Raw genomic sequence first — 16383 nt, 5'->3', positions numbered from 1 at the left:
TAATCAAACTTTTGCTGGTTCCATGGCTCACAATGTCACTGTCCCAAACTCTCACCCAGTCAAATGAACAAATTCTACCCTTGGGGGGAAGCTAGGAGGAGAGTAGAGAATTTAAGAGCTTTCCTCCAGCCAACATTTCTTTACATTTAGTTTTATTAAACCATTCGCTTTCACAGCCAACACGAAATATGTGATGACCCCTTTAAGAGAAGGAGCTCAGAGTATCAGAAACGCGCTGTCCACAACCATGTGGCCATTTAAATTTTTTAAAAATTACTATTCTTAAGTACTGACCTAGGGTTAGTGAGACAAGCCAGTTAGAAGCTGCGCCCAAGGTCTGAAATTGGTCAAACCGGACATTAAGCACACTTCAGAGCTGGACCCTTGGAGGACTGACCCCTTATTCTGCATCTCACCTTGATTTATGCCCAATTGTGCTACCCGACCTGGGGTTACATGTTATATAACCTGAAAGGCTAATACAATGAGTGACGAACACTCCCCACAGGGAAGTCCAGCAATTTAAAAAGCACTCCCAGGGACTTCCCTGGTGGTGCAGTGGTTAAGAATCCGCTTGCCAATGCAGGCGACACGGGTTCAAGCCCTGGTCCGGGAAGATCCCACATGCCGCGGAGCAACTGAGCCCGTGCACCACAACTACTGAGCCTGTGCCCTAGAGCCCGCAAGCCACAACTACTGAGCCCATGAGCCACAATTACTGAAGCGTGCGCACCTAGAGCCCGTGCTCTGCAGCAAGAGAAGCCACCACAGTGAGAAGCCTGCGCACTGCAACGAAGAATAGCCCCCGCCTGCTGCAGCTAGAGAAAGCCCATGCAAAGCAACGAAGACCCAACACAGCCAAAGATAAATAAATTCAAAAAAAGAAAGTGTGAATTAAAATAAAAAGAAATAAAATGAACTCTTCTTGGATTTCTTAAAAAATAAAATAAAATAAAAAGCATCCCCAAGTTGAACCTCAGAGTCCCACAAAGAGATTGAAAAGCCAAAGTGATTTTCTTTCCCTAATCTCGTTGTAAGCTCAGGTATACTAATGGGAGCCTCACTCAATACTCAGTTCAGTATAGACTATTTTTTCAGAAACCTCGTTACTGATTGATTACCTTCTTCAGGACTCCCAAGCTCTATGAATTCACCCCAAGCCGTATGAATTCACCCCAAGCCTCTTATGGTCCCAAAGTTCCATAATGCCAACCCAAAACTTAGTGACAGTGACATCACGTCTTGACTCAAAAATGAGAACCCCACAGGACACCTGCAAACAGCGGCCTTTCCCAAGCGAAAGGGAAGCCCCACCACACCAGCCAGCCCTGCTATCTGCGGAAATGTGGGTATGAGAACAAAATGGAAAAAAGGAGAGGACATTCTCTTGTGATGAACTTCACCAGGTTATCAGTCACTCCAAGCCATTTGCCCAGAGTCCGCAACTCCCAAACCCAGACACGCATGCTCATTTCAGAGCAACTTATCCCCACGTTTCTCAGGTTGGAGGGTGGTGTACAGAACCCTCCCGCTTTCCTGCAAAAATTAGAATCTTCTATGGCGGCATCTCTCTCACTTTCCCAAGACTCTCTTCTCCCTTTCTCCCATCCTTAAAAATCTCTTGATCTCCTCCCTTCCATTTCTGAAAAATTTACTAAGAAAATCTTCAACATACAAGTGTAGAGAATAGTAGGACAAACTCTCAGGCGTCTATCACTGAATTTAGGGAATCGACATGCTCCCCATCCTGTTCTCCTGTCTTCTCTGTACCTACATCCACCTGTCTCCTCAGTGAACCATTTTAAAGAGAACCCACAATACCATATCATTGCATCAGTAAGTATTTTATTTAGGAACTTCTAAAAGATACAGATCTTTTAGAAATATTATTTTTATTTACAGATAAACAATAGGATGAATGCATCTTACACATCAATAAAAAACAGGAAAAAAAAAGGAAAATTAGAGAGATTTAGGAACTTCCATAAAGTCGTGAGCCAGGCAAGAGTGAGTCTATCTGTAACCTGCATCTTCTGTCGCTTGGAATTCTGTCCTTCTGCAGTTATACTCTGTGACCTCTCAGGCAACCCTATCTCTGATGGCTCTGCTGAGTAAGCGTTTGAACTCATGTTTAAGGACAAAGCTCCCCCAAGTAAATAATCTGCCTAAAGCCATGAGAAAGGTCTCACGGTCAACCTGGAATCTTCCCCGGATGGATTCCCATCTCTGTAGGCTTCCCCAGCACCTTCATTCCATGGTCCTGATATTTCTCATGGATCTGGGGCCCAGGTTCTAGGGGAAATAGTCATTGGCTAAAATAAAAACCTTAAAAAAAAAAAAAAAGGAAATAGTTACAATACCATTATCACAGCTGGAAAAGAAATGAACAAGAATTCTTTAATACCAACTACCCAGGGGGTGTTGGACCCATTTCCGCTTTGATCCAGGCGGCCCTGGTCTCTCGGGGGCTGGACCGGGCATGCAGAAAAGAAGCCTCTTCGCTTCTGAGAGCCCACTCAGTACCCCAACACACACCTAAACACACATATGAATGGGGCACCTCTCCAAGCAACGTTCACAGGCTTCCCTTCCCTCCACTCTGAACCAACGCCTCCAACCCCACTCCTCTGCTCCCATATCCCAACACATCTTCCTAAGGATTTTGTGGCAGCTGCCAATGACCACCGCTCCAGAATTCCTTAAGTCTGTGAGGCCTGCCTCATGGTGATACACCCACCCCGTTACCACATTTCTTTGCCATCAAGTGGTTAAGATTGCACGTTCTGGAGCCAGACGGTCTGGCCTTGCCACTTACTGCGTGATTCTGGGCAAGTTATTTAAACTTTACGTGTCTTGCTCAGTGGATAGTCCGACCGAGACAAAGAGGAACGGGACGAGAGGCAGCCCGTCTGGAGGACAGCCGAGGGAGAACCTATCACCCCGCAGAACTCCCCAGCACTCTGGTAACGCCCTTGCTTCTGCAGAATGAAGCTCTAACCTCCTGTCCCGCTGAAACCTAGGATGGTGGGGAGGGGAGGTAAAGGGAGAGTAGGGGGAAAACTGTGACTGCAGAAACGGTGCCGCCTGAGCGTGCCTGGGTCTAAGCAACAGTCCTGGGATCCTTCCCGCAAGAGCAGCTGCCTCAGCTGCCTTGACATTCCTGAGGTAGTCTCACTCTCAACCTTCTGTCCTCTGCCAAGTCCAGATCCAGCCTTGCTCAGAGCCTGCACCTGTGCTTGGGGTTTAAGCGCCCTCCAGTAAATCACTTGCCCTACCATCACCACTGCCCTTGCAATGGGACGTATAAACACCAGAGGCCTCTGACAGAGGAACCTCCCCTGACCTCTGGTCCGCAGGTATCCTAGAACAAGCTCAAAAGCCTCAAGAGAGCTGATTGTTAAATTGCCAGGAATTTTGTGAGCCGGTTGTGAAACACAGATACTATTAAAAATTAAATTATTTAAGATAATTTACAAGATTGTATTGAAAATACAGGTGAAGGGAATTCCCTGGTGGTCCAGTGGTTAGGACTCCGCGCTTCCACTGCAGGGGCCACGGGTTTGATCCCTGGAAGAACTAAGATCCCGCATGCCTCGCACTGTGGCCAAAAAAACCCCACAGGTTTAAAAAAAACACATAGGTAACAAATACTCAAACCACCCCGCTTCCTAATTATTTGACTACATTTTACTATTACTATGCATTTAAGGTTATTTATACCTAATATATCTGTATGGTAGAAATACCATATACGGTGTTACTATTGCACCTCTCTCTCCAACTCCAAGTTTAGTGACTTCACATTGGTGGCTTGAAACCAGCCACGGTGGGGAGTATTTACACCACGAACATCCATAAGCAATACAAACCAAGGTTTATTTTCCCAGAGGGCAGACACTTATCAACACCCCTGTCGGACTCATCTCCTCTATAGTTCGCCACCCACGGGTGCATCCGCCTCTCAGCCTGCTGAAACCACGCTGTCTGTTGAATTGGGGGAGAACAAGGGGCAAAGTAGATGGCATCACAGCTAAGAGAGTCCAGGAGCACTTTAATCCCATCTCAAATCTTGGCCAACCTTCCCTATGAGGCTCACAAGAAAGACTGATTTCCCGACGCCCACTGTGCATCAACAAGCCACCTTTTTTTTTTTTTTAATATTTATTTATTTGGCTGTGCCGGGTCTCAGTTGCGGCATGCACGTGGGACCTAGTTCCCTGACCAGGGATGGAACCTGGGCCCCCTGCATTGGGAGTGTGGAGTCTTAGCCACTGGACCACCAGGGAAGTTCCCAAGCCACTTTCTTATTAGCTGGACTTGCGCTGGGAGCTTCTGGTAGAGGCCTCTTTCCAAACAGGGTTTCAGTTTTCACCCCTCACTCTCCTACTTTTGCCCCCTTCTCTCTTTCTCATGCACACACACAAGCTCTAGCCTTCACTTCTCAAGGAGCCTATACCAGGGGTCCACGAACTCAAAGCCCGCAGGGACCACACTGTAATAACTTGTGTGGTGGGCAGGGGGACCACCGTGGCTCTGCAGGGGCAGGTGTTCTCTGCTCCCCGGGCATAGCTACTGCTCAGCCCCTGCTGACTGAGCAATGGAGGGCGAGGCCCTGCTGAGCTCTTATTTTTTAAGAGTAATAAGAAATCTGGATTTTTTAAAAAATAAAAGTCTCCTTCATTTCAAATCAAAAGGTATTTCAACTTTTCATAAATTGTAACTATGGGAAGCGACAGATATGTTCACTAACCTTATTGCGGTCATCATTATGCAATATCTACGTATCAAATATTACATTACACCTTAAACTTACACCATGTTATATGTCAGTTATTTCTCAATAAGATGCGAGGGGGAAAAAGGAAAATAAAACACATTACATTTTTCTACCTTTGGGGAAAAAACGTTTTTCATGCATACTTAGGCCAAACCAAATGATGGTGGGAGGTGTTTAGCCCCCAGGCCACCTGTAGCAGAGCTGATGCAATCCATCCCACCCCCGCCCCCGGCCCACCCGATTTCACTGTGAACACTCATGCACCTGGCCAGCATCCCTCATCAAACACGGAGTGACCATCATAGGGACACAAAACAGATCAGTGGCTGTCCCGTGGTGGCGGAAGGAGGTGACTGGATACAAAAGGGAATGAGGAAACTTCTGGGGGTGATGAAAATGATCTACAGATTAAAGAGAAAACTACTATTGGGTCTTGGGTGATGGTGTGGAAAGGGACAAAAGGACATTGTAGGAAGGTCATTTTAAGCATAGAGTACGGTTCTGGGACTTCCCTGGTGGTGCAATGGTTAAGGATCCGCCTGCCAATGCAGGGGACACGGGTTCGAGCCCTGGTCCGGGAAGATCCCACATGCCGCGGAGCAACTAAGCCCGTGCGCCACAACTACTGAGCCTGCGCTCTAGAGCCGGTGAGCCACAACTACTGAGCCCGTGTGCCACAACTACTGAAGCCCATGCACCTAGAGCCCGTGCTCCGCAACAAGAGAAGCCACCGCAATGAGAAGCCCGCGCCCCGCAACGAAGAGTAGCGGCCCTGTTCACCACAACTAGAGAAAGCCTGCATGCAGCAATGAAGACCCAATGCAGCCAAAAATAAATAAATTTATTTTTTTAAAAAAAGCATAGAGTATACTTCTGTTGTCTTGAGAAACAGGTCAACTGCTCAGGCTTTGGCTTTGGCAAACGGCACTAATTCATTTCTATGTTCTTTAGACCATCCATGAGGAGTTGGTAAACACAAGATTCTGCAGAAGGCTGAGAACACCCTGTAAGCTGAACTCTGGTTCTTAAATACCTGTGAAAGGCCTTAAATAGATTAAAATATGGTTCTCCTTAAGAAGAACGCATTGCCGTGTTTTACAGAGGGTGCTATGTGTTCATTTTCAGTGTTCTATTTTGGAGGGAGGAGGGGGTACTGTGGTCTTACATGACTTGTTTGTAACTGACAGATTTTGCCTCAATAAAGGATCCTTCTTATTGAAGTACATCCTTGACTATTTACCATGGTCCCAAGCAAACATGCCTGTAAATGATTATAATAAAATTGTGGGAATCCCAGCACCTAGAAGGAGGGCGATGGGCAGGGGGAGAGTGAGGAACAGATACTTTTTTGGTTGAAGGGACCTGTCCAATACTTTAAGCCACATCACACAAGCAGCTGCCTATTCTGGGACAATTCTGACCACAAGATCCTGGACAGCGGTACCTGAATTAGTGTCTACAAGGTGATCTGATGAAGAAGCTTGGTCCAAATAATTGGTGTCAACAGAATCCCATGGTTATTTGGGGGCTGGTGTATGTTTTTTAAAAACTTGTCATCACTGATGTAAATTTTCTCCCATGACTATGTGTTGTACGTATGCATGTCCCTGCATCCTGATTATTAAGCACTGAGAGTTTGTAAATATGCATTCCACTCAGATATAACACTACTTCTGAGTTTCAAAACATGACCATTTCAGAACTATGGTATCAATACCTCCATTCCCAGATACAGGATTTTCAAAACTGCAGATTAAGTGCTAAACAAACGAACAAACAAAACTATGGGGCAGCGCTCTCGGCTTTGTTGTCTCAGGGTCTCCAGGAAGCCTCACACACAACGGAGAAAATTCAAATCTGGGGGTCATTCTCCCCGGGGTCACCTTCAACCCCTAGAGGAAGGAGTAGGTGCATTGGACAGCATTCCTGTCCCCTGGTGGGATAATACTGAGGCACACTCTCAATTCTTCCTCGGGGACACCCAGTGGGATTGAATTCCAGTTGTCCCCCGGTGCTAACGGGCTCACCCGCGCACCCTTCACTGGCCTCACCTTCCCCACGTTCTCATTCTGCTTTCTGGACTCCCCTTCCAAGGAAGCTCCCTGCACCCAAGTCCCTGTCTCAGTTTGCTTTCAGGGAATCCGAACAGTCACCACTTGTGTCATGCTCGGACCTGCAGGTTTCCGCACATGCTATTCCCTCTGTCCCAAACACCCTTCACCCAATTTCCACCTGTTCTTCAAGAACGTGCTTAGAGATCAACTCCTCTGGAAATCCTCTCTGACCCTCCCTCTCTTCTAATGCCATGGGGTCCCACTGTGCTGTTGCCCCGCTCACAGCACCCACCACACTGGGAAACGCCAAAAGGGAAGGGAGTCGGTATTCATGTCCCCTCTCCCCCCGCCCCATCCCCCGAATTCCCAGCACGGCACACAACAGCTGGCGTGGCTAGTAGTTTTAAAACAGCTGTAGAGTGAATGAAATGATACTAGAAGTAGTTAAGAAGTGACACTATGAAGACTCTTATACTCCCATGTTTTAACAATGTTCATTGGATCCCAACCACCCCATTTGTAACAGAGAAGAACAAACGTGACCGCATATTAGATCTATTCCTTTAGCTCTAACCCCTGTGCTCTGTGGCCTGTACTCAGTCGTGCTGGCTCTGCACCTCTGGAAAAGAATGTTGCCCACAGCCTGAAATACACAGGAGGACTCTCAAGGCTCTGACCTTTAGAGATGCAAAGTTGCAGAACAGAGAATAACATCTGTCTGGTTGAAGGTTCACAGGGAACACAGTGACCAGATCTATGTGGACCGCTGTAAGAACAAAGCATCCCGGCGCCACAAAGCCTGCACCAACCAACCTCCATCCCGCCCCCCCCCCCCACGCCCGTCCCTTTTTAGTATAAAAGAAGCCTGAATTCTATCCCTGATAAGATGGTACTTCGGGACACTAGTCCACCACCTTCTCAGTTGGCTGGCTTTCCAAATAAAGTCGCCGTTCCTTGCTCCAACTCCTCATCTCTCGATGTACCGGCCTGTCATCTGGTGAGCAGTACGGGCTTGGACTCGGTAACACATTCTCATTCTTATCTTGTAGGTGAGGAAACCAAAGCCCAGAAAACTGGACTTAGGCCAGACCTGAACCCACAGGACACTTTCTACTGTACCTGGGTACCTTAAATCTGAGGCTTCGTGCCCAACATTAAAGTAACAAATAGCAGTAGTCAGTCAGTTCCCCAGCTTAATGATTTCCCAATAGCATTTCACCAGGACCCAGACAAAGCTATCCCTGGGGAGATGCGGTGGGAAAAAGTAGGTTAAGGGGGCTTAACTTGAATTTCAGCAGTTGCCTTTCAAAGGAACATTTAAAGAGCACAGATACGAATCCACAAAAGATTTAAGTTTTTTGTTGCTTTACATATTTCAGATACTGTATTTTTTTGTCTCTAGAAGTTCAACTGGAGGCTTTTTTATGTTTCATTTTCCTTATCATGCTCATGTATTCTTCTGCCTTCTAGAATGCACGAAGAATGTTTATAATGGCTGTTTTCACATCCTTGTCTACTAATCCTATCATCTTGTTTCACTTCTGAGTCTGGCTTTTCCTTTTCTTGATTTCTAAGATGAAAAATGTTCAGATTAATTACTAAGCTCTCTTTTTGGGATAATTAGTAATCTTGAAAGTTGCACTCAATCATTAGTAAGGTATCAGAAAATACGATCTTTAGAAAAAGATCCAAATACATTTAGTTCAAAAGGATTCAATGTAATATGGAAATGGGGGTGATGTGAAAGATAGAACAAAAAACTTTAAAGGACAGAAAAATTCAACGTCTCATGTTGACAGAAACATTTGACACAAACCGTATTTACCATGCACTGACGTCTTCCTCTGTTTCTAAAGAGAATGCTTAAAAGTTTGGGCCTGAATTACACATGAGTGAATACAATTGAATTTCCCCAAGTATTTTTTAACTTAAATAGCCCATACGTTAAAACAAGGACCCAGATTTACCTACAGAGTTTTACGTAAACACAAAAAAAGTTTCTAAACAAACCGTTTCAATCTTAGAAGCACCACGTGGACACACAGCCTCTAAAAGGTGTTAAAAGAAAAAAAGTGCACATATAGCTTAAACTTTACAACTTACATGTTGTTAAAGCACTTCGTTTTGAATCCCATTTTCTTCAAATTCTACATGAAATAAGAATGGCTATCTCCATTATATAGGTTAGAAAACTGAAGCTGGCAGATGCAGCCAAGTCCTAAATTCAGAGGTCCTGGGCAATTTCTTGGTCAACATTTTCATCAAGTTACAACTAAAACCTCACTGCCATGAGAACAGAGGCATTTTGAGATTTTGGTCAATTCACCAAATGACACATCAAATTAAAAGCTCTTTTCATTAACTAATAGTTAATATGAGATCTTGCTTGAACCAGAGTGAGTCAAGAGTCACTCAAGGTTTACTTAGCTCTTTAATATGGAAAAGGACCTAGATTTAAGCAGTTCGCACTCCTAAGATGATATCACAACTGTGTTCTTGAAGACTATGCTCCTAGGGCAGGATCCTAAGTCTGTGCTTTTCCCCCACAGAACAGGGACTAACTGCTAGGGGCTTCCTAAAACGCAAGGTGTATAAAACATCACCACAAATATTCATTCTACCTTTCTACCTAAAGGTATGGACATGGAAAGGACTTGTGTCTTATTGTATATGTGAAGGCCTGTACTAGAGGGTTTCATCTTGATTTTCTCATCTTAGCAAGGCATATAGTATTGTTATTTTACAGGTAAGAAACTTGAGTTCCAGGGAGGTTAAGTAACTGAGCCAGTGAAGGAACTGGTACTCAAACCTAGAACTCATTCTAAAGCCATGCTTCCTATACGTAGGAAGAGAAAGCCATACAAACAGACTTAAAAATTTAAGAATAAGCTAATATACTGAATGTAATTTCCAAAGCCTGACTATATATGTGCGTATATATACATATATCTAATTGTTTATACGTAACATTTTGGGAACGAGTGTGGTTTTCCTTTCCTTTTCATAATCTCCTCGGTTTATGGTTTTCAAGTGAAATACAACACAGCTATGGAACAGTGCACAGATCATAAACGCACAGCTCAATGAATTTTCAAAAACTCAATACATCCAGGTAACCAGCATCCTGGTTAAGAAACAGAGCAGTACCAATCCCTTTTGTGTCCTCAACTTAAGTTCACTTTCTAAGGCAGCCTTTAGTATTCAGAATCTAAGCTGGATGTCTATCAGAAATCACAGGGAAACAATGTTCATTTTCCAACTCAAAGACCAGAAAGAAAGAGATAGGGTATAAAGCTCAAGAGGTTCATTTTAAAAAATTATCTTTATTTAGGTTTCTGATTCAGCACATGTATCAAAGACTAATCAACATAAAGAAGTAAATAAGACATTAATTGGAAGTCTTACATCTCTCTAAACTCTGACCAAGAATGTCAAGATTGCCACTATTACCAGAACTCCAACCTAGTCAAGTTGTAGACAAGCTATCATGAACGACGTACAGTGTGCACAGATACACAGAGGCCAAAGACATGCTAGCACTTGGCTCTCCTCTCTTCCTTGTTGATGTCTTTCCATGGGACAGTCCACTTTTGCTGTCCATGCCTAGTTCCAAATAAAGTCCAAAGAAGGCTCAGGGTCAACCTGATCCAACACTCTGCTGGAGGAATGCATCCTCAAACTGTTGTGCCTGCAACTTTGTTTTTGCCAGGATGAAGTTCAGATCGAGATGTACAATACAATCTAGATGACGGTGCAGACTTAGTGAAGAACTAAAGTTGAGCAGTAACCCGAGTTAAGGCATGAATGCACACACATGTGCACACACACAGCACCCACGCTATCATGAACACAGGATTCCTTCCATTGCCTAGCGAGAGGCAACCAGGGCTCGGCAGTTAACCACAACTGCCGAGCATACTGAAGCATGCCCCCCGTAATTTTATGCTAACAGCTGTGTGTGTATGTTTTATCAAAAAAAAAAAAAAAAAGTAAAGAGAAAAAGGAAAAAAGAAAACTAAAAAAACCAAAAACAACAAGAAAAAAAACAAAAAACAAAAAACCCAAAACCTAAAAACCCCTTAATCTCTTACAATGGCTCTTGAGCATGGAACTCACGTAGCAGCGTCAATGGCTGGATCTTTAGTAATTTGGAAATAAAAGGTTGTTTTACTATGTATTTCTTTGGTAGTCATCACTACGAAGTTTTCAGTGTCGGTTACCTATAAGACAAGTACTAGATAGAAGATCAAGTTACGCAGAAATATTTCTTCTGTACTGATAAGATAAAAATAGTAAGCTCTCCAAGCACAAGTTACTATGCTTTTTCTTGCCTTATTGGGCATCCTCTACAAGCAAGGCTTCGTGCGGGAAAAGTTCGCATCTACCTAACAAAGGGCAAATACATAGTCTATCTTCCTACAATTGAACCGTTAACGAAAATTCACATTATCCGTTATTTCTGGTCAAATCAGTTAGAAGCCAATTACAAAGGGGCAGCAAGCACTTGGTGTCAAAGCCACATTCTGGTCACACATTCATTCCATGGTTGTGGTCAGTCTCTCAGGAGCTCAGAATTTAAAACTCCTTTCAATTAACAAAGGAGCAAGTTAAATCAAATCTTAAATACTTCCACCATCTGCCAAATCTCTAGAAGTCTGTCTAGAATGCCAGCATGCTGGATGAGAGAGAGCAGTTCAGAGCCCAGAGAGGCCTCAGGTGCTAGGGAAAGTAACTTGGTTTTGTATAAAAGGCATGGTCATCTGGCGAGGAGTACTTATCCTATCAGCAGCACAGTGGTAGCCAAGGGTCTCTGTCAGCAAGACAGGAAAATGAAGTTACTGAACCTGCTGTGGCTCCCACCTGCCTTCCAAGGCCTCTGGGGCCTCTGGGAGTCAGTCCGGAGGTTGCCCTGGGCGGGTGGGCAACAGGAATAGCAGGAACCAAGTTCAGCCCCCACGAGAAGTGCCCCAGATAAGTCAGCTTCTCGTGGCCTGGGGGTTGGAATCTTCGGGGTCCCTGGGGGCTAAACCATTGCCAAGGAGCTGCCCTAGCAGGTACTGCCCAAGCGCGACAGGCTCCAGACGGGGTCATAAAACATTCGAACAGGACATGAAACAGCATCATTTCAAAAGAGTAGTGTTTGTTCTATCAATCCAGAAGGTCCACCGGGAGAGGCAACTAGATTTATGGTGAAAAAGTGCTGTTTGAAGGAGCTGTGTTTTATTTTACAATGAAATGACTAGTCTAAGGAAACCGGCGCTACATTTCTGTCGAAGTCTGGATGTCAAGAACCTGTCTCCAAAAGGCATTTATCAGAACTGTCTGCTCACTCCAAGTGCTTTTTTCAGTCACCACAGGGCAATGTTTTGACTTTTGTGCTTTCAGGAGGTCACTAAATTGCTAGCAAGTGGAGGGAAGATCATTACCTTTTGGACTTTCTTGTTTGAGTGCAAGATACTATCCAACAGCACTGAAATCTATAGTCTCATAGAAGATTCTTGTAAACATATACCATGTCTCCTATAAGAAAAACTGAGAACTGTACGATGCGGGCAATATTTGTTCGCCTGCTCTCAGAATTCCTCACAATGGCCAGGTGCCAGGAGGGACGGTGAGTCGTTGGTGAAATCCCCGGGTTGGACAGGACCCCATCTGACTGAATTAAAAACCTCAAGCCTCAATAATTAAATGCCAAACTTCTTCCTCATGTTTGAAAACTGTACTATGATTATGTATATTACACATGATAAATAAAATTTATAGAGACCTATGATTTCTTTCAAATGATCGAGGAGTGACACTCTCAGTTTGGAGGTGGAAACGGAAAGAGCCAAAAAAAAAAATCCTATTGTCGCTTTTACTCTCAAATTCTTAAGATGCTAGTCAAACACTATTAGCCAGCGAGACGTTTTCTCATTCTGTAACTCTTAAATATGCATTCAAAGGCAAATATGGAGGTTTCTCTACTGTACAATATTAAATATCTACAGTGTCATGGTTCCTAATGGTTAGGAGAGTGTGCAATAAAGAGCTAGCTATTAGAGATGGGCGTCACAAAACATGGACTCTTAAAAATTACGGATAAATTCATTTTCAGTTCTCTGATTATATCCAACAGATACACATTCTCATCATAAAATATACATTCTCTAGTAAGTTATTTTTGTCCACAGCATATATAAATATGCGAACACAGGTGGTAAAAATCACTTTACTACCAAAGTACAAAACAGTTAACTGCTGAAAAGCCAAAATAAAGGTGTTGCAAGGGTTAAGAAAAGACTGACTCACGGCGTTCCACTTTAAAGTGAAACCAAATGATTTATTTGTGCTAAATGAATGGAAATGACGCATTCAGGATATACTTCTTTGTACACCGCGCTTGCTTTTACTGGGCGAACTAAGCAGTCCTCAATGTTAATGTGCTACTTTCCTCTACGCCTCTTTCCTGCCAGAAATAAAGTATTTTGGCCATTGTGCCAAGATGTTCCTATAATGTTCATTTCACATAGTATTTTCTCATAGTACTCTGCACCTTTAAAATATTTGTTCGAACTCTATTTTAGGGGAACGCAAGTAAAGAATGGAAAGGGAAAATAGCCGTTTCTGTCACCATCACATTGCCTTCTGCAGCAGAAATCACACAGCACGTTCTAATCAGCCATCACAACCACTGGCGGGTAGGACAACAGTTATTGACTCACGTGAGAGGGCCAGTTTGGGTAGGGTAACATCAAGGATAAAGAAAGACTCACACCCGGATATACGATAATTATCTATCCCATGTATGTGGAAAAGGTACAGCCATGTGATCCAATACGTCAGGAGATCTGTTTTACAAGAGACATGGATGTTGAGATATACTGAAAATAACCCACACAAAGTGTATCTGTAGAAAGCTCTATTAAACATTGTCTTGGGCACTGATGCATCCAACTTCCCATTCTATAGTGAGAGCTAGATTTTCAAAGGTCTGAATTGTAGTGCTGAATTACTGGTATGCTTGGTAAACACTATTCTAATGGGGCGGGGGGGGGGCGGGTAATAACAGCTCAGTAATTTTCTGCAAATTCATGGGAAAAACAATATAAAAAAAGATATCCCTTTTTATTTTACAAACCTAAAAGCCAGGAAAATGAAGCTCTGGGGCCAAGCAAAAAATTGCACACCGCTCCTGAACTACCAAATAGTCGAATAGCCGATGTCCCAGCCAGGGAATGGACGCACATGAAGATTCAAGTAAAACACCGATGGAGAAAGTCGTCTGTTTAGTGTTGTAGACCCACAACACTGGCTGCGTTTTTCCGACACACATTTACAACACAATGAATAGTGAAGCCTAGATAACCTCAGTGCAAATAAGTCAGATCCGAATGAATATGCCAGGGGAGGAAGGAAGCCTTTGGCGTCTTGAGTCGACGGCTCCACTGTACGAACGAGTCCCAACGTGAGGTTCGGACTGCGCACATGCATTAAGGCTGGGAGGAGGGGTGCACCGGATGTTGCGAGGGGGCGGGCTGCGAGGTGGCTGCCGAGGGGACCGCGGGCTGCATGGGTGGCGGAGGTGGAGGTGGCGGAGGCTGGACGGGGGTCTGTGTGTTGGGAGACGGAGGCGGCGTGGGCCGTTTGAATTTGTCGGGGCTGTTGCTCCTCCGCGGTGAAGGCCTCTGTAGACAGGACAGGAACAGCAGGTCAGAGGAGGCACAGACGGCTGGCTCAACCCTAACCCAGCGAGACTCGGAGCCCAGGCTGCCCCAGAGCGGACCAGCAGAGACCAAACACCAGCGAGGTCCTTGGCCATCCCTACTGGTTTCTGAACCAGTTTTCATGAAAACTTCATCAAGGTAGAGTTTACACCGCCATCTATGAAAAAGCTATGCAAAGTCACTATGACACGTGCATCGACCGAACGACTGGACTTTCGCCCTTCGATGAGACAGTCCTAAAATGAAAAAAACTGCTGTCACGTCCTCCCCTTAAACCTTTTCTGTTCGTTGTATGTCTCCAGTTCCTTCCGTCCCTCAAACAAGTTGTCAATATCCTGAAAGCTACAGCTCAACCAAAAACGTTCCTGCTTTAATGTAAAGCTCATCAAACCAGCAAAACAGATTCAGAAATATCTTACATGCTTTTTTTAGAGAATGGGGTTCTTCTTTTCAAGATTCCCTCATTGGGAATACCCTCAGTTCTACCCTATTCTCAAATCCCTATTAGCGACATTTCTAACCGGTCTATTAGTCAACTAAATAGCCAGCTCTAATGAAAACACTCCCCTGAGTAGAGTTTGAACCAGATACACTTAACGTTCCTTCTAATTCCAGGAAAGAAAATTCTGGATGAAACTAGAAACAAGTCTAATTTCAGGAAGAATACTGAGGGTCAGTGAACTGTGAAGGTGCGGACAATAAATATTTTAGACATTATGGCAACCAACGATAATTCGCTATGGCAAGGAGCTGGCTAGAGTTCAAACGAGGCATAGGCCGGAGGTCAAATTACGTTTCACAAAGGGCAATATTTCATAGAAAATGAAGGTGAAGTTTTGCCTCCTGGGAAGGATTTTAGTTTCAACACCAGAATGCAGCATCAAACTGTTGGGAGGTCTCTAGAAGTTTAAGGTGAACTGAAGGAAGGAAGGAAGAAGAAAGGTAAATGTCCGAGGACATCAATGTTGGCTCCCACGGAGGACCAGTTGCTACCACCATCAGGAGTAAAGCGCTGCTTCCTGCCCCATGGATACTCACTGTGATACCATGGGATGCTCCCATATGCTGCACATGAAGACCTGGGGAATTGTAATAAGACATTCCGGCTCTAGTCAGTGAAGTTGGTGGCGTGAAACCAACTGTGTGACTTGCATACGAGAGACCTGAAATATAACAACAACTTGTAAGTATTATTACAAACTCAACTATCTGGTGTCTTTAAGCATCTAGGAGGCTTTAAAATGCAGAAGTTCTTAGTCACCCACAAAAATGCAAACAGATAAGAGGAGTGGTGGGCTCACCAAATGGCCTGCTGGATGGATAACAAGGGATATAAAAGTCAAGCCCTGGAACAGACTAGACAGCCCAGAAATAAGTGCACACATAAATGGTCAGATAATCTTCAGTGAAGGTGCCAGGAATATGCAATGCGGAAAGGGTAGTCTCTTCAACAAACGGTACTGGGGAAACTGGAGATTCATGTGCAAAAACAATGAAAGTGGAGCCCTATCTTACACCACACACAAAAATCAACTCAAAATGAATTAAAGACCTAAATATAAGACCTGAAACCATAAAACTCCTAGAAGGAAACACAGGGGGAAAGCTTTATGACATTGGTCTTAGTAATGATTTCTTAAATATGACACCAAAAGCACAGCCAGCAAAGCAAAAATAGCCCAGTAGGACTACAGCATACTAAAAAGCTTCTGTTCAGCAAAGGAAATAATCAACAGAAAGGTAACCTATGGAATGGGAGAAAATACTTACAAACCATATATCATATTAGGGGTTAGTATCCAAAATATGTAAGGAACTCCTACAACTCAAAAGCAAATAAACAAAT

At 44.0% G+C, this 16383-nt stretch overlaps 2 protein-coding genes across 2 annotated transcripts in view; both read right to left on the bottom strand.

The window, feature by feature from the left end:
* MRLN (myoregulin) overlaps positions 1-15697 on the bottom strand; it is a 45552-nt gene extending 29855 nt beyond the window's left edge. Inside the window, exon 1 of the mRNA XM_082407532.1 lies at positions 15576-15697. The gene's annotated coding sequence lies outside the window, so the exon portion shown is untranslated. The remainder of the gene's footprint in view (positions 1-15575) is intronic.
* The window catches only part of CCDC6 (coiled-coil domain containing 6), a 110745-nt gene continuing 105158 nt past the window's right edge, over positions 10797-16383 (bottom strand). The window contains exons 8-9 of the mRNA XM_082407481.1: positions 15576-15700; positions 10797-14498 (exon numbers count right to left, since the gene is read on the bottom strand). Of these exons, the coding sequence (XP_082263607.1) occupies positions 14304-14498; positions 15576-15700 (320 nt within the window). The 3' untranslated portion in view covers positions 10797-14303. The remainder of the gene's footprint in view (positions 14499-15575; positions 15701-16383) is intronic.

The sequence above is a fragment of the Balaenoptera borealis genome, assembly GCF_965194805.1.
Source record: "Balaenoptera borealis genome assembly, chromosome: 10".
In the NCBI taxonomy this organism is placed as follows: domain Eukaryota; kingdom Metazoa; phylum Chordata; class Mammalia; order Artiodactyla; family Balaenopteridae; genus Balaenoptera; species Balaenoptera borealis.
Note: the sequence above shows the minus strand (reverse complement) of the source record. Positions and strands in the feature narration are given on the sequence as shown.